This window comes from Canis lupus, chromosome 8 (genome assembly GCF_003254725.2).
Source record: "Canis lupus dingo isolate Sandy chromosome 8, ASM325472v2, whole genome shotgun sequence".
Classification (NCBI taxonomy): domain Eukaryota; kingdom Metazoa; phylum Chordata; class Mammalia; order Carnivora; family Canidae; genus Canis; species Canis lupus.
In genome coordinates this window covers 38861334-38885348 of record NC_064250.1, presented here as the reverse complement: position 1 = coordinate 38885348, position 24015 = coordinate 38861334, and the positions used below count along the sequence as shown (strand labels likewise).

Here is a 24015-nt window from a genome sequence, read left to right as displayed (position 1 = left end):
CAAACAGCTGGCCGCCCAGGGATCCCCTGATTTCTTTTACTTAGCATTATACCCTCTAAATCCATCCATATTGTCACAAATGGAAAGATTTCATTCTTTTTATGGCTGAGTAATATTCCATTATCTATCTATATCTATATCTATATCTATATCTATCTATATCTATATCTATATCTATATCTATATATCTTCTTTATCCAATCTATTGATGGACACTTTGGTTGCTTCCGTATCTTTGCAATTGCAAATAATGCTGCAATAAACATAGGCATGCATTTACCTTTTTAAATTAGTGTTTTCATTTTCTTTGGGTAAATTTACCCAGTAAATTACTGGGTCATGTGATAATTCTATTTTTAATTTTTTGAGGAACTTCCACACTGCATCCCACAGTGGCTGCACCAGTTTGCATTCCCACCAATGGTGCACAAGGGTTCTTTTTTTCTTTACATCCTTGCCAACACTTGTTATTCTTGCCATTTTGATTTTAGCAATTCTGATAGGTGTGAGGTGATATCTCGTTGTTTTTATTTGCACTCCTTTGATGATTAGAGCATCTTTTCATATGTCTGTTGGCCATCTATATGTCTCCTTTGGAAGAATATCTATTCAGGACCTCTGCCTATTTTTAATAGGACTATTTGGAAGGAGTTATTGTTGAGTTGTGTTAAGTTCTTTTGGATATTAACCCCTTATCAGGTCTATTATTTGCAAATATCTTGTCCCATTCAGTAGGCTTTTTGTTTTGTTGATGGTTTTCTTCATTGTGCAAAAGCTTTTTACTTTGGTGGAGTCTCAATAATTTTTCTTTTGTTTTCCTTGTCTGAGAAGACACATCTAGAAAAATGTTCTATGGCCAATGTCAAAGATATTACTGCCTATGTTTTCTTCTTGGAATTTTATTTCAGGCCTCAGTTTTAGGTTTTTTAATCCATTTTGAGTTTAATTTTATGTATGGGATAAGAAAGTGGTCCAGTTTTATTCTTTTGCATTTAGCTGTCCAGTTTTTCTAATACCATTTGTTGAGGAGAGTGGTATTTCCCATTGTATATTCTGGTCTCCTTTGTCATAGATTAATTGGCCATAAAAACATGGGTTTATTTCTGGACTCTATTCTCTTCCACTAATTGTGGATCTATTTGTGTGCCAGTACCATACTGTTTTGATTACTGCAGCTTGTGTAGAATAGTTTGAAATCTCGGATTGTGAATATTTCCAGCTTTGTTCTTTCTCAAGATTGCTTTGTCCATCTTTTGTGGTTCCATACAAACTTTAGTATTATTTGCTCTAGTTCTTTGAAAAATGCTGTTGATATTTTGATAGGGATTGCATTAAATGTGTACATTGCTTTGGGTATTATAGACATTTTAACACTATTAATTCTTCTAATCTCATGAGTATGGTATATCTTTCCATTTGTATCATCTTCAATTTCTTTTATCAATGTTTTATACGTTTCAGAGTATGGGTGTTTCATCTCCTTGGTTAAGTTTATTCCAAGATATTTTGTTCTTTTTGCTGTAATTATAAATGGATTGTTCTCTTAATTTCTTTATCTGCTACTTTTTGTATAGAAATGCAATCAATTTATATGTATTAATTTTGTAAGCTGCAATTTTACTGAATTCATTTTTTACTTATAATAGTTTTAGGTTTCCTGTATATGTCAGGAATACAAATGTCATCTACAAATAGTGACATTTTAACTTTTTCCTTACTGATTTGGATGCCTTTTTTTTTTTTTAAGATTTAATTTATTTATTCATGAGAGACGCAGAGAGAGAGTCAGAGACATAGGCAGAGGGAGAAGTAGGCTCCCTGCATGAAGCCTGGTGTGGGATTTGATCCCGGAACCCCGTGATCACTCCCTGAGCCAAAGGCAGATGCTCAACCGCTGAGCCATCCAGGTGTGTCCCACCTTTCATTTCTTTTTCTTGTCTGATTAGTGTTGCTAGAACTTCTAGTACTATATTGAATAAAAATGGTGAGAATCAACGTACTTGTCTTGTTCCTGATCTTATAGGAAAAACTCTCAGTTTTTAAATATTGAGTATGATGTTAGCTGTGGGTTTTCCATATATGGCCCTTATTATGTTGAGGTGTGTTCTCTCTAAATCCACCTTATTGAGAGTTTTTATCATGAAGGAGTACTGAACTTTGTTACATGCTTTTTCTGCATCTATTGAGATGATCATATGATTTTAATCTTTCATTTTGCTAATGTGGTTTAACACATTGATTGATATTGATATGAATTGATGAATTTGAACCATCCTTACATCCCCAGAATAAATCCCACTTGATCATGGTTCATGATCCTTTGAATGTAATTAGCTCCTGTTTTCTTGGGGATTTTTGCATCTGTGTTTGTTAGAGATATTGACCTGTAGTTTTCTTTTTATGGAGTGTCTTTGTCTAATTTTGTTATTAGGGTAATGCTAGCCTTCTAGAATGTATTTGGAAGCTTTCCTTCCTCTTCTGATTTTTTAGAATAATTTGAGGAGAATAGGTATTAACTTTTTAAAAAATGTTTAGTAGGATTCACTTGTGAATCTGTCTAGTCCTGGATTTTGTTTGTTGAGAGGTTTTTAAAAATTATTATTACTGATTCAGTTTTATTACTAGTAATTGGTCTGTTCCGATTTTTTATTTCTTCCTGATTCAGTTTTGGAAGATATGTTTCTAGGAATTTATATATTTCTTCTAGTTTATCCAACTTGTTGGCATGCAATTTCTTGTAGTAGTCTCTTATAATCCTTATTTCCATCGTGTCCATTTTCTCCTCTTTCATTTCTGATTTATGTATTTGTCCTTATGTCCTTTTTTCCTGATGAATCTGGCTAAAGGTTTATCAATTTTGTTTATCTTTTCAAAGAACTGGCTTTGGTTTCATTGATATTTTATTTTATTTTTCTTTATTTCTGTCTTTCTTTCTTTTATTTATTGCATTTATTTCTACTCCAGGCTTTATTATTATTTCCTTCCTTCTTCTAAACTTGGATTTTGTTTGTTCTTCTTTTTCTAGGTCCTTTAGGTGTAGGGTTAGATTGTTTATTTGGGACTTTTGTTTGTTTCTTGACATAGACCTGTATTGCTAAAAATTTCCCTTTTAAAACTTCTTTCATTGTGTCCCCAAAATTCTGGTCCACTGTGTTTTCATTTTCATTTGTCTCCATGTATTTTTTATTTCCTCTTTGATTTTTTTTCACTGACATGTTGACTGTTTAGCAGCATATTTAGTCTCCATTTGTTTTTTGTGGGTTTTTTTCCAGTAATTAATTTTTAGTTTCACACCATTGTGGCCAGAAAAGATATATAATATTATTTCAATCTTCTTAAGTTTATTAAGATTTGTATCATGGCCTAAAGTGTGGTCTATCCTAGAGAATGTTCCATGAACACTTGAAAAGAATATGTATTCTGTTGTTTTGAATGAAATGTTCTCTCTATATCTGTTAAATCCATCTGGTCTAATAGATCATTCAAAGACACTTTTTTCTTATTGATTTTCTGCCTGGATTATCCATCCACTGATGTATGTGGGATGTTAAAGTCCCCTGCTGTTATTGTATTGTCAATTTCTTGCTTTATGTATAATGTTTGTTTTATGTATTTAGATGTTCCAATTTTGAGTGCATAGATATTTACAGTTGTTATATACTTTGTTGAACTCTTTTATAATTATGTAATGCTCTTGTCTCTTGTTACAGTCTTAGTTTTAAAGTCTGTTTTGTCTGTTATAAGTATTGCTATTCTGTTTTTGTTGTTGTTGTTTCATTTTTATTTGCATGGTATCTCTTTATCCTTTCACTTTCAATCTGTATGTCTTTAGGTTTGAAGTGAGTCTCTTGTACGCAGTATATAGATGGCTCTTTTTTTTTTCTTTTTTAATACATTCTGCCACCCTTTGTCTTTAGATTGGAGCATTTAGAATATTTACATTTAAAGTAATTATTGATAGGTATGTACTTATTTTCATTTTGTTAATTGTTTTCCAATTATTTTTGTAGTTATTGTATCTTCTCCTTACACTCTCTTTGTGATTGATGACTTTTTGCAGTGTTAGGCCTGAATTCTATTATTTGTGTATCTATCATAGCTTTTGGATTTGTGGTTATCTTGAGGTTCATATATAGGACTCTAAATATGTAGCAGTTTATAGTAAGTTGATTTGAGTTTGAACACATTCTAAAAGAACATTTTTTTACTCTCTCCTCTATATCTTATGTATATGCTGTCATATATTTTATATCTTTTGATTCATAATTTTCTTCTACTTATGGCCTAACCTTTTTCACTTATAGAAGTCCCTTTATCATTTCTTATAAGGTTAGTTTGGTGGTGATGAACTCCTTTATCTATTGTTTGTCTCAGAAAATCTTTATTTCTCCCTCAATTCTGATTGATTACCTTGTCAGGTAGACTATTTTGGGTTTTAGGTTTTTTCCTTTCAGCTCTTTGTCACACCTTTCTAGATTACAAAGTTTCTGCTGAAAAATCAGCTGATAGACTCATGAGGTTTCCACTGTATGTAACTGGTTGCTTCTCACAGTTTTAAAATTCTCTATCATTAACCTTTGACATTTAATTATTGCATGTTGGTAATATGGAGCTCCTTGAGTTCATCTTCTTTGGAGCTCTCCATGTTTCCTGAACCTAGATCTATTTCCTTCCCCAGATTAGGGAATATTTCAGATGTTATTTCTTCAAATAAGTTTTCTTCCCTTTTCTCTCTTCTCCTTCTGGGACCCCTATAATGCAAATGTTTGTTTGCCTGATTTTGTTCGAGAAGTCCCTTACCTATCCTCTTTTTATAAAAAAAAAATTCTCTATTCTTTTTGCTGTTCAGCTAGGATTCTTTCCATTTCCTTGTCTTCCAGATTGCTACACCTTCTTCTGCATCCTCTAATCTGCTGTTGATTCCCTCTGGTGTATTTTTTATTTCACTTATTGTATTCTTCAATTATGATTGGTTATTTTCTGTACTTTCTCTTTGTTGAAGTTCTCACTGAGTCTAGTCTTCTTTCGAGTCTGATGAGTATCTTTATGATCATTACTTTAAACTCCTTGTCAGACATAGTTCTTATTCCCATTTCATTTAGTTCTTTTTCTGGGGTTTTGTCTTTTTTAAAAAAAGATTTTATTTATTTATTCACAAGAGACACATGGAGAGAGGCAGAGACATAGGCAGAGGGAGAAATAGGTTCCTCACAGGGAACCTAATGTGGGACACAATCCCCAGAACCCAAGATCACTCCCTGAGCCGAAGGCAGATGCTCAACTCCTGAGCCACCCAGGTGTCCCTGGGGTTTTGTCTTGTTCTTTCATTCAGAACATATTCCTCTGTCTCCCCATTTTGCTGGACTGTTTCTATGAGTTAGTCAGCACAGTAACTTCTCCTAAACTTGAAGGAATGGTCTTGTGTAGTGTCTTCTCCTGTGTAGACTGTGTGTGCCTGTTGACTTTGGATGGCTAGCTGGAGCTGTCTGGCATGGGCTGGGAGTCCTAGTGTCCTCCATGCTGAGGCTACACTGGTGGGATTGCTGGAGCTAAAGTGAGTGTGGACTTGGGTGGTCCCAGGACTCGGTGCAGACAGTGCACCAGCAGGACAACTGAGGCTGAAGTGAGTGTAAGCCAATGGGCCCTGGAGCTTTTCATGCAAATTGCCCTGGCAGGACACCTGAAGCTTAAGTGGGCACAAGTTGGGGTGGTCCCTGGGTTATCTGTGCAAAAGGCACCCTGGCAGGGTAGCTGAAATGAAAGTGGGTATACACCAGACATCTTGGGGGGGGGGGGGTCTGTGCACAGGGTGACCTGAGAGGGTAATTAGAACCAAGGTGGGGCATGGGCCAGGGGGACAAGGGACACTTGATGCAGGAAGTGCCCCAGTGGGATGTCTGGAACTGAGATGAGGCATGTCAAGGGCTTCTGAGGTGCTACACAGGACCACCCTGGGATGACAGCTAAAGCAGAAGTGGGTGAAAGCGAGGGTGTCCTGAGGTATTCAGTACAGATGGTGCCCTGTTGGGGTGATTAGAATGGAGGCTGGCATGGACCAGGTTGTCCAGGATGCTCTGTACAGGAGGCACCATGGTGGGGTGGCTGGAGCTGAGGTGGGGTGTGGGGTTGTGGTTCCAGGGTGCTCCATGCAGGAGATATTCTGGCAGGACAGCTGGAGCTGAGAGGAGCATGGGCTAGGAATTCCCAGGGGATTCTGTGCAGGGGGCACTGTGGCAAGGTGGCTGGAGCCTCCATTAGGTAAGAGGCCCCAGAGTGTTCTGCATCAGGTGTACCCTAATAAGCTGTCTGGAGCTGAAGTGGTGTGAGCTTGGAATTTTCCAGGGTGCTTTGCACCTGTGTCACCTTGGCATGATGCTGGAGCTCTAGTGATTGCTGGACCAGGGGTGTCCCAGTGTGTGTCATGCTGGGGCTGTCTTTGTGAGACAGCTGGGGTTGGTATGGGCTAGAGACCTAGGGCTCACTGAGGTGCCTGGACCTTGTTCCTATCCACACTATCAAGGTGGATGGAGATGTAATTATGGTGCTCACCAGCCCCTTCAGCATGGAAAGAGTTCTAGCAGCTACCCCTGATGTTTTTCAGAGTTCTAGGGCTTGCTCTTTTACATACATTTAGTTCCTCTTTTAAACTGTGGCTTTTCTGTGCCTCAGGGTATCTGGGGCTGGTGTGGACCAGGGGCATGGGGCTTGCTGGTGTGACAGGCTGGCCATGGTGCCTGGACCTTGCTCTCTCTGCACTATCAAGATAGAAGGGGAATATAAATCCTGGTGCTCCCTAGCCCTTCTACCCAGAGAGAGCTCCATCTGTTCCCTCACTGCCCAGCAAGTTTCTAGACCTAGCTCCTTTACACTCTCTTAAACCTTGGTTTTTCCTCCATGCCCCAGAGTATCTGCGTCAGGGACACAGTGCTTGCTGAGGCAGCAGACCAACCACAGCATCTGGAACCCTGCTTCCATCTGCATCACCGAAGTGGAAGGGGAACACAAACTGTGCCACCTACTAGCCTCTCTGACCCAGAGAGAATTCCAGCAGCTCCCTCACCACTGGACAGGAGTCCAGGGCTAGTTCTTCCATGTTCCAGTTGTTTTTCTAACCTTCAGTTATCCCTCCAAGCCCTAGGGCATCTGGAGCTGGCATGCACCAGTGACCCAGAGTTTGTGGAGGTATCGGCTAAGGTGTCTCGGTCTCTCCTGCCTCTTCCTGTGGCTTCTCCACCCTCTGTTGTGCAAAAGCTGTCCAGTCAGCTCTCAACTCCCCCTCAGGCAGAATTGCTCTACAAATAGATGTAGACATGGTGTCTCCATGGAGGAGATGAGCCCAAGGCCTTCCCATGTCACCATCTTAGACTGGAGCCTCTTCTCATGTCTCCAAAATACATTTCTTCTGAGAGTTTTCCCATTTTTCTCTTCTGAAACTTTATTATTTCATTTTCATATTTTGAAGGGTTTTTTTTCTTGACTCTAGAATTCTGTGTTGCCAGTATTTTTTCTTATAACACTCTAAGATGTCACCCAGTTATCTTCTGACTTCTATAGTTTTTATTGAAAAGTCAATCATCAGTCTTACTATCATACCTTTGAAGGGAATAATGTGTGCTTTTTCTTGGTAGTAGTTTGACTATGATGTGTCTTGGTGTAGCTTTCTTTGTATCTATCCTGCTGAGGATTTACATAATTTATGGGATCTATCAATTATGTATTTCATCAGGTTTGGAACCTTGGGCATTATTTTTTCAAATATTATTTTTGTCCCATTGTGTCTCCATTCTCACTCTAGGGTTACAGTTACAGGTGTGTTAGATCTTGTAAGTGTGTCTTGCATGTCTCTAGCCTTTTGAGTTTAAATTTTCTGTTTAGATAATACAGATAATTTCTTTTGAACTGACTCAAAGTCATTAATTCTGTAAGCTGTAATTCTTAGAAGAGAAAAACAAAAATAAAAACAAAAAGATGGATTGAAACTTTAATCTAGATATGGGTACATGGATCCCTGGGTGGCGCAGCGGTTTGGCGCCTGCCTTTGGCCCAGGGCGCGATCCTGGAGATCCAGGATCGAATCCCACGTCGGGCTCCCGGTGCATGGAGCCTGCTTCTCCCTCTGCCTGTGTCTCTGCCTCATTCTCTCTCTCTCTCTGTGACTATCACAAATAAATAAAAATTTTAAAAAAATTAAAAAAAATTAGATATGGGTACAGGATAGAAATATTACAATACCTAGCAATTAATAATCAAAACAAGAACCAAATAATTATTTGTGTATTTGATAAAACAAGTTTTTAAATATGCTATTCTCTATTGCTGTATCATTATTCTAATTCCCTTTTCTCTCATCAAATCCCAGTGGAAGACCCATCAGGTGTTATTAAAATAGGAGTGCTTGTATCCCTGTGGAACTTCCTGATCATCACAATGTTACTAGTGGCAGGCAGATCACATTATTATTAATAGTGGCAGGCAGATATTCATGCTCAAACTTCCTCTTGAAAAGGATGGTTTAAATTGACCTTCCCCAGGGAAAATACTAGAGGACCTAGCACTGGATTATTTTTCTCTCCATTTCTCTGCCGTTTCTAGTCTCTCTCTAGAAATAGTTGGGTAATTACACTGCCCTTTTCATAGGAAGTACCCTTCTACTCGATACATGTATTTAATATATTTTAAATGGGGATTATTTCTTTTAATTATTTTTAATTGAAGTTTGAAAACTAAGTTGGTTTCATGATGTTGTTACCTACCGATATCTTACACAGAGTACATCTGTTTGAAAAAGAAAAGGCAGAACGAAAAGCAAGCCTTTTGAAGAAAAACTTAGCAGGTACTGATGGATGCACCCCTTATATGAATATGAAAGGGCAAGAAGATCCCTTGGATAGTTTCCTGATGAAGGTGAGAATAAATTTTGATTGATTTTTATTACCATAATAATACATCATTTATTTTAATAAAATAAAAAATTATTGTTTATTATATCTAATATATTGCTATATTTATTATAAAATTATTCATATATTTATTATATATCGTATATTTCATATAAATTATACATATAGTATATAATATGAATAATGTATTTATTATAATAAAACAAGATTTTTATTATCTTGTGTTACTCCAAGAGATAATTGGCAAATGTTGAGTAGTTTGTTGATCTGTTTTTTTTTTAATATTTTATTTATTTATTCATGAGAGACACACACACACAGAGAGAGAGAGGCAGAGGGAGAAGCAGGCTCCATGCAGGGAGCCCGACGTGGGACTCGATCCCAGGTTTCCAAGATCAGGCCCTGGGCTGAAGGCGGCGCTAAACCGCTGAGCCACCCACGCTGCCCTGTTGATCTGCTTCTTATGGAAGGTCAGAGGAAGCAGTGCAGTATGGTTGCTGGAAAGCCTTTCTGAAGTACAGAGAAAAAGCACAAGGCAGCCCTAAGGTCTCTGTGATACTGAAGGACCATTAGAGGGAACAGAACTGAGAGAGAAGTGGGAGGAGGAGAGATGGTGGTTAAAGAACGAAATATTGGGGTTTTACATTTCTAGCGTGGGTTACTTCCTTCTGCTGACATCTGGGTTTTGGGCTCTGAATATAAGGGTTGAAGAGAGATGTAGGCAAAAGTATTGAAACCAAGGCACAGAAATCACAAAGCTAAATTCGTGGATCATCTACACTGGACCTTGAAATCTAGAATTATGGTGTGAGTTGGGTTTAGAAAGAAGAGATGAGCTTGGTCACTAGTAGATAGCAATTCACAGGATGAGTAGAGACTTCAGAGAAGAATGTTGGAGGAGGTTGGGAACCACTCTATTGCCAAGGAAGTGGCGAAAGTTTATTTTGAAATCCTTAGACTTTAACAGGTTATTATATAATCTGAATGTAAAACAAGGTCCACCAAAATCCAATTAATCTGAGGGTTTCCATTTAAAAAAATTCAGGAGCTACTTTCAAAGTAGTTTTAAGTAATTCCAATTTTGAATGTCCCTCTCAAGTAATTCACAGTAACACTTCCCAGTTTTTTTCACTTCTCTCAGGAATGTCACACTCCTGAAAAACTCTCCCAAACCAGCATCCATGGAACTCTGACCTTTTCTCCCATTGCCTTTTTTATTCTAGCTTCAGTAGTGATGCAAACCCATCATTACTTCAACAGTTCTAGTCTCTATTTCTGTTTAACATGACATAAAGCCCAGAAACTGAACCTATTTACTCAGCTTCCAGAGTTGAAAGTATCAAGAAGGTGGAAAGAAGACTAGAATTTATAAAGGTAGAATGTGTGGGAGTTCAGGGAAGAAGTATAAGCATCATCCTCCCCCTACCAGCTATTTACAAAATGGAAGCAGGATGATTATGGAAGCAAGGGAAAGATTGGGGGGGAAAATGAGACTTCTTTCATTTATACTTTTACTTTATCAAAATTGTTACTAGTAATGTTCTATAATCATAATGAAGTCTTTATGGAAATAACCATTTCCCTCCCAATTTTTCATTTAATTGTCTTAACATTCATTGATGGTCTTTGCCCGATTCAGTTATTTCATTAGGTGTAAAATGCTGATTTTTAAAATTCCTGTTATTCTTTCTACATTTATTAGCTCAAAATTTTCTGTAAAGAGTATAACTTCATAAACTGAGGCTCTTTGATTATCTGCTTTTCCAAGCTGAATTTCCTATGTTTTCAAAACATTTTCTCCATACTGTCATTTTAATATCTCTGATGTTTTAGTTTTCTCTTTTGAGTATGGCCTTGTCTCTCTTATGACTCCACAACTCTTTTATTTCTTTTAAGGGCTTTGCTCCTAAAGTTTTGTATTATGACTATATTTATATTTCAAAAAAAGGAAGTAAATGTCTCCGTATTAAATTCTAAATGGGAAGTTTAACCTGTGTGTTGGCATATTTAGGATAAAAGTGAAGCTATCCTGACCAAGAACTTTGAGAGAGACATTTTCTACTCTGAAGGACCAAAAGATGGGCAGAAAATTTGGGATAAGTGTCATCAAGATTCAACCCATAAGGAAAAACAAAAATATGAGTTGGACAGACCTCCATATTCATTCAGCTGGGAAACTAAAACTACACAATCCCACTACCAGAAATTCATCAGTCAGTTGGCTACTCTTCTGAGCAACAGTATTGTACCCATACCAGCCACGGAGGAAGCTGTGAAAGAGAGGATTCAGGAAATTGGTGCAAATGAGCGGTCTTGGAAGTCTGTAGGTGTATTGACAGAGAAGTCATTCTTTCAAATTTGTTTCTTTTAACATGTCGATTATTTTTAATGCATCGGTTTTGATACTAGCTGATGTAAATTCTGTGGCTCTGAATTTTAACTTTGATTTTATTTTTAATACTACAGTGATAAAAAGGAAAAGGATGTCAATTATTACAGCAGAGGTAGTGTATTATATTTGTTAAGAGCAGATAGCCCAAGTATGAATCCCAGCTCAGCCATGGCCAGCTGTGTGCTCTTGGGCAGATCACTTATCCTCTCTGGGCCTCAATTTCATTTGTAGAATTTGGTGATAGTGGAATGGGGTTGGGGGCTGGAATGGCATAGATAGTTCTTATCTCACAGAGTGGTAAGGATTAAATGGATTAATACATGATAAATGCTTAGTTCACTTCAGTGTAAGCTCTGTGAATCCTGGCTTAAAAATAGTGGTATGGTGAAGATAATATGTCTATCATGCCTAAATACTGGCCAGGTCAGTAAAATACATCATTAGATCAGTTATTTATTTGAATTTAAAAGATTGCACCAGGAAGTTTCAATGGATGTATCTCCTTGTTGTGTCCAAATCATTTTAGTAAAATGTCATGCCTCTTCACCCCCAAATTTAAATAAAGATAGGTATTGCTTAGATTCAATGTGTTAGTCAAATCTGCTACAGTCTATTTATTACAGAGTTCTAATTTTTCTTTCACTTTTTGCTTAAAATTCATTATACAATTTGATTTCTCAGTAATGACTAAATGTCTCATTTTGTATATCAAAACTTTCCATTTCTTTTTCTTTTTAAAAATATATTTTTATTTATTTGACAGAGAGAGAGAAGCAAGGGGATGGCAGGCAGAGTGAGAGGGAGAAGCAGGCTCCCCAGTGAGCAAGGTGCCAGATGCAGGGCTCAATCTCAGGACCCCAAGATGGTGACCTGAGTGGAAGGCAGACACTTAACCAACTGAGCTACTCAGATGCCCCTCCATATCTTTTTCTAAAATCAGCTGATACATGTCAAATCTTAAAAGTCTTCCCCCATTTACCTAGTTTTTAATGTAATGTTGCTACAGTGTCAGTGTCAGTAGAACTTGCACATAGCTTTGAAACAAAATAGGAATCATGGGCCATCAGGAGTTGTATCTATCCTTTCTCCCTACAGAGGATGGAAAGCCTGCAGCAGAAAATTCTGAGGCTCACAAAGTGCCTGGAGCAGCTGCAGCATCACTCTGAAGAAGCCGCCGAAGAATCATCCCAAATGCAAGAAAGGTATAGGGAACAAAAAAGACCCTTGAAACGCCTGGAAGGAAAAATTGCTCTTAATGACCTTTTTCAAGGGAGATTAGACTTGGACAGAAATAAAGTAAGAATTTCCCATATAAGACATTTCTTTGACAATGAAAATGATCATATTATCTAATGTTTAAAACTGTTAATACTATTTATAGTTAATATTAGAAAAGAGGAAAATTTGCCACAAACCCTTAAATCTGCCTTTATAAAAAAGCCTCTCCTTGTTCCATATCTCTCATTTCTCTAATACACAATGAATACATGTATTCATTGTAAGAGCATTTGTTAATGTATTTCTTAATGTACTTTAAAAAGTGGATTAGAAGGAAAGAGCTCAAAGGAGTGACTGTATAGCCAGGACATCAGGCACTGTATCAGTTAGATATGAGGAGTATCAGGAAGGGGCCAGTGATGCTATTCCTCAGTCATTACTATGTAGACCAGTACCTTCTCTACTTTCTGCTTCTCTGCATCTGTAAGGAAGAGATGAAACGGTCAATTCTAAGAGTGGTATGGAGACAGGGTACAATATAATTTTTTTTAGGAGATTTTAAAAATTCTATTTCATTATCTCAATAGAATTGCATGTCATATTATATCTATACTATTTCTGTAATTGTTGTGGCTTCAAGCATAATCTCACTCATTCATTCACCACTCACTCATTCAGTCTTCCATTACACTCATTCGTCATATCTGTATCCAGCACTGAGTATAGAAAACTTCCAGACCTTAGTGAAGTGGTATTAACTATGTACTCCACAGAGTCTAAGGATAAATGCAGCTTCTACCTCTGTTCCTGAATATATAATCAATGATTATTCATTTCCCTGAAAAAATTTTAAAACGCTATATTAAAATTTAAGAATATTCAAGTAACACATGCTTTCTACAACTCTTAAAATCAAGTTAAAAGGCTCAAAGAAAACAATAATTTTCCCCAAACTTCTTTCTGCCTATTTTACCTCAGGAACTAGCAGTGTATATATTTTCTACAAATATTGCCATGGTTATGGAAATATACAAATACATATATGTGGGTGGTGGTATTTTTATAAAACTGAGACTATGCTAGTCAAATACTCTTCTTACATAGTAAAAAGTAAGTACTTCATGGTTTTTCCTTAAGTTAAAAGATATAGATTTTCTGGGACGCCTGGGTGGCTCAACGGTTGAACGTCTGCCTTTGGCTCAGGGGTTGATCCTGAGTCCGAGGATCAAGTCCCACATCGGGCTTCCTTGCATGGAGCCTGCTTCTCCCTCTGCTATGTTCTGCCTCTCTCTCTCTCTCTCTCTCTCTCTGTCTCATGAATAAATAAATTAAATCTTTAAAAAAAATTAAGGTATTCCTTTAAGAGCTGCATTGTATTCCAGAGTGTATAGAAGTTATTTATTTAATCACTTCCCAATTGATGGACTGTCAAATTATTTCCACCTTTTATGCCACTACAAATAATGCAGCAATAAGTAGACTTATACATCTATCTTTTCACATTGGTACTTTTCTTCCCCTATGGGATTGAGTTCTAAATGTGAAATTGTAGAATCACAATGAATATTTAAAATTTTAATAGCCACTGCCAAAATACTACTTCCAAAAGGTAGAAGGAATTCACTTTCTAAATAGAAATATATGAGTGCCTATTTCTTCTTTACAGCCTAGCCAACATTGGATGATGTCTTTAAGGTTGGTTTCTTAGATTCCTTTACCTTTCTACTCCTTGCAGAAGGTTGAGTTAACCAAACTCTGTGGTTCATAACACATTATCTTGAGCCGTAGAAGGGCTTTCTCTTATTTATTCCATTTAAGTCCATTTTTCCGTTCCCTCTTCCAAAGGAGATCAATCTCGAGGGGCTGGGGTGGCTCAACTGGTGAAGTATCCAACTCTTAAATCTCAGCTCAGGCCTTGATCTCAGGGTCATGAGTTCAAGCCCCACACAGTGTGGAGCCTACTTACTGCAACATGTGTGCTTCTGATGATCCTTCCTATCTTATTCTTTTAAGCACTATGAAACATTCTTTTCTTTGTGCTTTATAAAATATTGCCTTAAATTCTCCATTTTCAGAAATTATTGTTCCTAATGCAATGTTTTGTTTCATGTTTATCTGATATATCTTATCCTTTTATTTTTTGCATTTATCTTTGTGATTAAAGACAATATATGGTTGTATTTTAAAAAATCAGATTAGAAGGTATCCAATTGGTAAATTTAACATACTTATCTTTATTACAATTATTATTATATTAGTTTGTGTTTTTGCTAACTTTTTTCAAAATTTCCATACATTTTACTTTCCTTTTGATGGGTAGGAGGTGTTTATTTTCCTGGTTTCTATGAAGATAGATACATTTTTTCCCTCTTTTTTAAAGTTATATGTTCTATTTTTATTCTTATGTTGGTGTTCCTTAATTAAGAACCATATTCTTGGGCGCCTGGGCGGCTCGGTGGTTGAGCGTCTGCCTTCAGCTCAGGGCCTGATCCCAGGGTCCGGATCAAGTCCCATGTCGGGCTCCCCACAGGGAGCCTACTTCTCCCTCTGCCTGTGTCTCTGCCTCTCTCTGTGTGTCTCTCATGAATAAATAAATAAAACCTTAAAAAAAAATACTCTAAATATTTATCAGAATATCGTGCCCCTTTGGTTGTTGACCTCCATCCCCAAATGTGTTGGTATTCTCTAAATTTTTAATTTTTGCAGTGTTTTAACATACTTTCTATGTTTTCTTTTACTTGGTCCTAATTATTTTTAGACAACCACTAAACTTGACCAAGGCATTTGGTACTTTGTAAGATCCTGTTGTGTTATGTAAGGTGTATAGTATTGCATTAGTCATGATGAAAAAATATACAAGAACTGTAAGAGATCAGTTCTTATCACAATATGGAATTTATTGGAGATACCAACTGCTCACACAGATTAGTGTCACAGATAGTCCCAACACTTGAACTCACTGCAATAGCAACAGGAGGTGGCCACAAAATTATTACAGTAGTATAGGATGTAGTATAGTTAATTTTATGCAGTTATGATTTAACATTGCATCTTCATGTTTGTTTATATTTCTCTTGAATGATAATGGTTTCATGAATGATATGTTTGGGTAATTTTTTTTTTTTTTTTATGTTTGGGTAATTTTTAATACATTTTAACTTTTTACAATAGATTTGTGATATTTTATGATAACAAATGATAAAGCAGACTAGTTTCTATAGATATTTTATGTATTTGTGACATATCTAACTTTTTCTTAACTTTTCTGATATCTCTAGGCTATTTGGTTCATCTGAGGATTTTTTCAAATTCTTGCAAATCTTCACAAGTTTTCCCAATATATTTATTGAAAAAAATATCTGTGTTTAAGTGGACTCCTGCAGTTTCAATCTGTGTTGTTCAAGGTCAACTGTATACACACATACACAAACACACATCCTTGATGGGTACTGTCTTTCCGGAGAACCCTAATACACTTTGCCTTTTTAAATTTTTCGTTTTAATTTTTTAAAAAAAATTTAAGATTTTATTTTTAAGTAATCTCTATACCCAGCATGGGGCTCAAACTTACAACCCCGAGATCAGGAATCACACGCTCTACTGACTGAGCCAACTACATGTCCTTGCTTTTTTCTTTTTCTTTTTTTTAAAGTTTATATCCTGTTGTCCTTTTATCTGCCTTCTTGGAGAGTTTTCAATCTAATCTTTCAACTCAGTTTGTTCCTCAAATCAAGAATTTATTCATCTTATTTATCTCACCTATGATGTTGTTCATGTCAACTCTTACATTTGCCGGATCTGCTATTTCTACTTCGTTGTTTTAGTTTATAATTTCTTCATCAGTTAATGTCATCTCTCCTGAGTACCTACAACTTTTAGTAAAGGTAAAGTTATAATTTTTACATGAAACTGGAAGTGATCAGAGAAAACAAGGCCTTGCCCTAAATTTCATTTAGTGGCAGGTGAAGAATTAGTCCAACAGAATCCATTTTTTAAAAAAAAGATTTTATTTACTTGAGAGGAGAGAGCACGAGCAGAGGGAGGGGTATAGAGAAGGAGGGGCAGAAGGAGAAGCAGACACCCCGCTGAACAGGAGCCTGAAGCTGGTTTGATCCTAGGACCCTGAGATCATGAGACAAAAGCAGATGCTTAACTGACTTAGCCACCCAGGCACCCCCCAACAGAATACATTTAAAGAAACAACAATGGACAAAAATAAAGTAGGTTAATGTTAACACTTTGTTGAGTGTAATTGTTTAATGTAAATTTTATACCTGTCAAAGTGGCAATTTGTACATATAGTTTTAATTTACTCAGTCAGCTTTGTAATATAATTCTTGATAAAAATTCTTTTTAATATCAATATTTCAAAATGTATTTAAAATAAGATTAATATCCTTATATCCTGCTATTTCATATATCTGTAATTTAAACATTTATAATTTAGTAATTTTAGTAATTTATAATTTTAGTAATTGGTAATTTTTGATTATTTGGTTCATATTCTCTTTCACTTTGCAGATTTTATTTTATATACTCTAGTAGGATTTTATACTTTTCTTCATTTAAGTCCTATAAGTCCTTTGTATCAGTCTTTCTTGTAAAATGTATTTCTAGGTCTTTTTTTTTTTTTAAAGATTTTATTTATTTATTCCTGAGAGACACACAGAGAGAGAGAGAGGCAGAGACACAGGCAGAGAGAGAAGCAGGCTCCATGCAGGAGCCCGATGCGGGACTCAATCCCAGGACTCCAGGACCATGCCCTGGGCTGAAGGCAGGCACTAAACCACTGAGCCATCCAGTGATCCCCTATTTCTAGGTCTTTTATAGATTTTGTCTATTGTTAATAGCATATTTTCCCCATTTCTATTTGAAGTGGTTATTACAACTATAAATAAATGCATTTTTATGTTTTATTTTTAAAAAAAGATTTATTTATCTTGCATATATGTGCAAACTGGAGGGGTGGGGCAGAGGAAGAGGGAGAAAGAGAATCTCAAGCAGACTCCCCGCTGAGCATGTAGCTCAGTGTAGGGCCCTGAGATCATGACCTGAACTGAAATTGAGTCTGAGGCTTAACCAAATGAGCCACCCAGGTGCCCTGCATTTGATATGTTTATATTTTTATGAACTTTCTACCATCTTACTGAATTCACTTATTAAATCCAATAGTTTTCCTTACTATGGTTTTTTGAGCCACCCAGGTGCCCCTCGTTTTCCTCTTTTTTTTTTTTTTCGTTTTCCTCTTTAACCAGGCTTTCTTGGAGCATCTATTTTATTTTTCCAAAGAATCAGTGGTTCTTTTTTAATATAAATTTTACTAGCTTTTGATTTATATATAATGAAAATATATGGTATTTTTATTAAATTTGTATACTTTTTTTGCTGGTAAAAACTTCATAAAGTACAGATTATTAGAAAGAATATAATTCAAACCACTAGTAATCCTACCACTGTGAGATAACCAATGTTAACATAGAGGCATAGTTTTTCTTTCTTTTTTAGAGATTTTTTATTTACTCATGAAAGACACACACAGAGAGAAGCAGAGGCATAGGCAGAGGGAGAAGCAGGCCCCATGCAGGGAGCCTAACAGGGAGGGACTCCATCGCGACCTCCAGGATCACGCCCTGGGCTGAACGCAGCGCTAAACCACGGAGACACTGGGGCTGCCTTAGGCATAGTCTTTCTTAATCTGCTTCCTTCTTTTAGCTATATCAGTAGTATTTTCTCTTAGTAATATATTTGAAACTTGACTTTTAGGGAATGTATAATCAATCATATGTCATTTATTTAATTTTTATTTTTTGACATTTGCATTGTTTCTATTTTTCCATGTTGTAAATTATGTAAAGAATATCTCTGTATATTAATCTTTATCTAAATATTTATTTCCTTTTAATACATTGCCAGAAAAGTTGATATAATCTGTTACCATCTGATATTCATAAAACTGTTGGCACTGAGCCATCAATTTTATTTTCAAGATTATTTTAATAATGCATATTTATGGTAGAAAATATTTTACGTATGCAGAAGTATTACTGTCTGCAGTTTATTAGCCTAGAATAGATCTGGTATGCTAGTGTGGACCACCACCTTAAAGCACAACTTCTTTATTTCAATACTGTTGATCTCTACAAAGGAAAATTCTGGGACTAAGAATTTATGGATAGACGAGCATGCCAAGATATCCAGACAGCTAGAGAAAGACAATGAGCAGCAAACATTATTGGATATTCAGCAGAATTTACAGATTGCTACAACTCAAAGACTAGAGGATAAAATTCAGAAACTTCAGAAACAGCTCAGTGATTTGAAATTGTCAAATAAAAGTATGAAAACTCAACTTACAAGAGTAAATGTCCTTAAGGTAAGCGAAGGAAGTGAGGCTTTCGAAAACTTCTTAAGCTTTAGTCTATTATTTTAGCTGCATGTTTCTCATTGAATTTTTTAAAAAATTAACATTAAAATTATTTTATATAAACACGAGTTTGTATAATATTAAAGGATATTGGATAATAAAATTAGATGCATTGACATCTACCACTTATTTTAAAAACCAGAATATTATCAACCCCACTGAAGCCCTCATATATAATCTCTTCCCTACTTGTCAAAGGTAACTGCTTTCTAAATGTTAGGATTCTAGAGTCCTTGCGTTTTTTATTTTATTTTGGTCTTTCTTATTGGTGTAATAGTTAAAAATTTTATTTTGGAGGCTCCTCTTTGGATTTTCTTCATATCAAACTTCACTCGTAGTATTTCAAACATACATTTTATGACTTACAGGTGCCCTACTTACAGATCGATGTTATTTTGCCATTTTATCAGCAATATTTATATTTCTGCAAAGTCAGTTATTTTCTCTATTTCTGAATTTAGTTAGCAGAGACTGTAAGACTTTGAGGACATGAATACTCGTTAAACCCCTTTAAATCTCAAGTGCCTGTTTATAAAAGTACGCAGTGATTTATTGATGAGTATGATGGTTGAGAAATGTCTTTTTTTTTTTTTAAAGATTTTATTCATTTATTCATGAGAGAACAGAGAGAGGCAGAGGCAGAAGCAGGCTCCTTGTAGGGAGCCCAATGCAGGACTCTATCCTGAACACTGGGATCATGCTCTGAGTTAAAGGCAGATGCTCAACTTCTGAGCCACCCAGGTGTCCCAAGAAATGTCCTCTTATTTCATAAATTGTGAAATTTTCTTTGTTTTCCATATCTAAAGAGAGAGAGAGAGAGAGAGAGAGAGAGAGAAAGAAGAGGAAATGAAACATGAGTTATATCATGGATCTTGTCTGTCTTTTATTTAGAAGAGATCTAATTAGTCACCTCCCTTCCCCCAACCTCATACCCTCACAGGACAAAACAATTGAGAAGCTCAGGCAATCTTTAACACAAGTTGAAGCAATGGAAGGGAAGGCAGTTATGAAAGCAGAGAACTTGAAAACTACATTAGACTCTGCCAAGCAAGAGGCAAGAGGAGACAAAGAGAAAGTCCACCAGATGTTAAATGCTGTCACTCCTGAGCTCTGCACAGCAAAGAACATGCTTGATAAAGTACCAGGACAACAAGAGGTTTGTTTTGTTCGTTATTATATAAAGGGTCTTTAAGTTGAAGTGATCAACACTCATCTCAACTTAGACTCTATCTGAGCCAGACAAAAAGGAGTTTGTTTATGGAGTCAAAGGTGAGTTAAACAACCAGACCTCTGGGGGCGCAGAGCTGCACTTGGGCTGCCGGATCGGCACCTGGAGCCTTCTAAAGTTTTCTCAGCGTCTCTTCTTAGCATCTCTCTGTGTGTGTCAGGTTGTTTTATGTTTAGAGATTCTGTAACAGGAGAGAGAATCCCAGGAAAGGATCTTATAAGCCCAGTTAAGGTCAAATGTCTATTCCTGGTGAATCTACAGCAGCAAGGGATGGCATACATGATTATCTTAGCTTTGGTTTGCATATACATCCACTGATTAACCAATGACAAGAGGAAAAAATGTCAGAGAATGGAAGTTCAAAGGAAACCATGTGTCTGCGGCTAAGTCACTTTCTAGGAAAAGAGGATAGTGCTTCTAAATTTGCCTAGATTTTCACTACATTTATAAGGCAGATGTTTTAAGAGACTTTTAAAAAATATTTGAGACAGAAAGAATGAGTGGGAGGGGCAGGAAGAAGGAGAGAGAAACCCATGCAGACTCCACACTAAGCTCAGAGCCACATATGGAGCTCAATCTCACAACCTGATCACAACCTGAGCCAAACCAGGAGTCAGACACTTTAACCTACTGTGCTACTCAGGTGCCTCTGAGGAGAATTCCTAAAAGGCTGATAATTTGGGGGTACTATGGAATTATATGCCACATCTCTATTACCGGTTGCTTAAGAAATATGTAACTTTAGCCAATTACCTTAAAAGATTCTTGAGGCAAAGTCATGATATTTTTTCTCGTTAAACTTCCCCATATTTATATTCTTGTTTTTTATTCTTCTCAATATCCCTTACTATATTTTCAGTCAGCTCTCTTCTCCTTTGGGTACTCTGTAGTTGACTCTTTACTTGAGAGGACTTTGTCTTGTTCTTGCCTGAGTTCAACCATCACATCTTCCTTATCTATGAGGCATATTGGATATCTTTTGTTGTCCATTTTTATCTTTTTATTTTTTATTTTTAAAAAGATTTTATTTATTTATTCATAGAGACACACGGGGGTGGGGGGTGGGCAGAGGCACAGGCAGAGGGAGAAGCAGGCTCCATGCAGGGAGCCCGATGTGGGACTTGATCCAGGGTCCCCAGGATCAAATCCCGGGCTGCAGGAGGTGCTAAACCGCTGCGCGCCACCGGGGCTGCCCTTTATCTTCTTTTTAAAAAGATTATTTATTTGAGAAACAAAGATAATGACAGAGAGAGCGCGTGAATGGGGAGGAGACAGAGAAGCTTGCTACTACTGAGTAAGGAGCCTGAGGCAGGACTCAATCCCAGGACCCCCGGGATCATGATGTGAGCCAAAGGCTTAATCAACCGAGCCACCCAGGCACTCCTGTCCATTTGTATTATGAATTACTATATTTCTGATTCAAAGTAAAGGTGTTCCTGCCCTCTACAATGTCTGCAAATCCTTGTTTGAAAATGTTTTTTAAAAAAATTTATTTAGTTGAGAGAGAGTGCGCATATGTGTAAGCAAGGGAGGAGCAGAGGGAGAGGTACAAGCAGACTGTGCTGAGTGTGGAGCCCATGGAGGGGCTCAATCCCATGACCCCAAGACCATGACTTGAGCCAGAAATCAAAAGTCAGATGCTTAACCGACTGAGCCACCCAGGTGCTAAATTTAATCTATATCAGGTATTGTGTCAAACATGTTTCTTTTGCTCTGTGGCAGTTTTGGGGGGAGGGGAAGTATTTTCATCACTTAACTAGCTATTTTCTTCTTTTTTTTAAAAAAATGTTTTATTTATTTATTCGTAAGCCACACACACACACACACACACACACACACAGAGGCAGAGACACAGAGAGAGAAGCAGGCTCCGGTGCAGGGCACCTGATGTGGTACTTGATCCCGAGACTCCAGGATCATGCCCTGGGGCGAAGGCAGGCGCTAAACTGTTCTGCCACCCAGGAATCCCCTAGCTGTTTTCTTCTTAAAGAAATTTGGAAGGATAGTCTTTGACTTTAAAATCCTTTTAATTGCCCTCCCCTCTCAATTTCAGGTGTTTTCACTTTAGGGTAGTTACAGGGCAGGGTTTACTTACTTGGTTTCTTAACTCAATACTACCCTCTTGTGTTGGCACAGTGAGTGCAGTTTCTGAAGTCTATCGTGTCAAGCCTTTTGTGATGGGGTGGGGGGTTATGTGATGCCTGATTCTGCAATGTTCTTGTTTATAGAAGTACCTCCTTTTCCACAGTTTGCTTTTTTCTTTTCCTTTATCTCCAAACCTCCAAGGAATACCTCACCTTTCTAAGTATCTCCCTCTCTCCTCAGAAACCCTGTCCTTCAGAACTGCCATTTTTGGGAGTGCCTGGGTAGCTAGTTGGTTAAGTGTCTGACTCTTGGTTTCTGCTCAGGTCATGATCTTGGAATCATGGGATGGAGCCCCAAGTTGGGCTCTGCACTGGGCATGGAATCCACTTCAGATTCTCTCTCCCTCTCCCTCCCCTCTCTGCTCATTCTCCAGCTCACTTGTGGGCACTAGCTCTCTAAAAATTATTGGTCTCATTGCTTCAAAGCCCCTTTCTTTTCCTTTGCACTTGCCAGTTTTCTTATCCACCAGGTCTTAGACTTCTTAGTATTTCCCCATTTATGCTTTGTCCTATTTCTGGGATACCACTGGAAACCAGCTGCATCCTCCAGTGTGGGCTCAGGAGATGCCTCTACTGGTTTAGGATATTTATTTTCCCCAAACTGAAGTCTGTGATATTCTCTACTTATGCTTTAGATATGATTTGTGGGTGGTTATAACTGCTTTCCTTAGAAGATCACTACGGTTTTTGGAGGAGAAATGGAAAGAGATGTTTAGGGGACTACTATTACCATACAGCAAATCCAAACTCCAAAAAGGAATTTCCTTAGGGATGAAAAACAAGCAGCAATAAAATTAGGTTTATTCTATAAAGTGTAAAAATAAAATCTTAAAATGAAAAGGACATTTTAAATAAAGAATTCTTGTTATAAAGAGACCATATTTCTAGCTTAAAAATAAAACTTGAATGTAGAATGTTACATTTCATAAAGAAATGTTTAATAAGACTACATTTCGGTTACCAATTTCATTGTACACAATAAATAGGTGACCAAAACGAATGATATATCTTGTGTTTTGGGTGGTTCTTTGCAGCTTTCTGATTTTCGAGAAACTATTATGAAGATGTTGGGATTTAATGTGAGAACAGCTGACAAGAAAATCATCAATCACCTAAGGCTTGTTATACAAGATTATGAAGCATCTAAGAAATCAAAGATTGCTTCTGATTGTAAGACTAGACAGGATAATGAATAAAAAAGTTTGGTCTACATTGCTGCCAGCAAGAACACAGAAGATATAGACATGTCTTCCAACATCTTGAATTGGCTACATTATGAATAAAATGCATTGGGAATTTTTCACTTGAAAAATTCTCTCCTTTGATATTTGGCATTTAACTTTTCTTTGTCATTATCTTATTCTATACATTTATTTATGGTCTAGTCTTGATTGTTACTTATAATATATACAATATCTTTATTACTACTACTTTAAGTAGGATATTAACCAGAACTTGTGTTCTTAGTTGGACAGACTATTTCTAAAATGAACAATTTTGGGATATACATCCTTACAAATCCAGGTAAAGTTGTGTTCTATAATATGAATCTGTCTCACCTATTTGATTAACTGAGAGTGTGAAAGTCAGATATGAAATGTTGAATGGTAGGAAAGTAAGAATTCTTATAAATGTGCAACAGACTGTTTTGTGTTTTTTTACTTTCTTAGTACTTAGTGTTTGACAGTGTATTTCTAACTTAATCTCTA

The 24015-nt window shown here is 36.8% G+C and overlaps 1 protein-coding gene and 1 long non-coding RNA gene across 7 annotated transcripts in view; one reads left to right on the top strand and one right to left on the bottom strand.

Annotated features, from left to right (window-relative positions):
* LOC112657177 (coiled-coil domain-containing protein 170-like) overlaps nucleotides 1–23631 on the top strand; it is a 52932-nt gene extending 29301 nt beyond the window's left edge. For all 3 annotated transcript variants that reach the window (XM_025443072.3, XM_025443071.3, XM_049113244.1), the window contains exons 4-9: nucleotides 8769–8904; nucleotides 10912–11223; nucleotides 12388–12588; nucleotides 18656–18883; nucleotides 19875–20090; nucleotides 23341–23631. In XM_025443072.3, the coding sequence (XP_025298857.1) occupies nucleotides 8769–8904; nucleotides 10912–11223; nucleotides 12388–12588; nucleotides 18656–18883; nucleotides 19875–20090; nucleotides 23341–23502 (1255 nt within the window). In that variant the 3' untranslated portion in view covers nucleotides 23503–23631. The remainder of the gene's footprint in view (nucleotides 1–8768; nucleotides 8905–10911; nucleotides 11224–12387; nucleotides 12589–18655; nucleotides 18884–19874; nucleotides 20091–23340) is intronic.
* LOC112657179 (uncharacterized) overlaps nucleotides 7968–24015 on the bottom strand; it is a 20123-nt gene continuing 4075 nt past the window's right edge. For 2 of the 4 annotated variants that reach the window (XR_007412376.1, XR_004818048.2), the window contains exon 3: nucleotides 12542–12991. This is a non-coding gene — a long non-coding RNA (uncharacterized LOC112657179). Of the gene's footprint in view, nucleotides 8157–12541; nucleotides 12992–19514; nucleotides 19735–20222; nucleotides 20344–24015 lie in introns of those variants that run through there. The other 2 variants (XR_007412375.1, XR_003134896.3) reach the window with 2 other exon arrangements.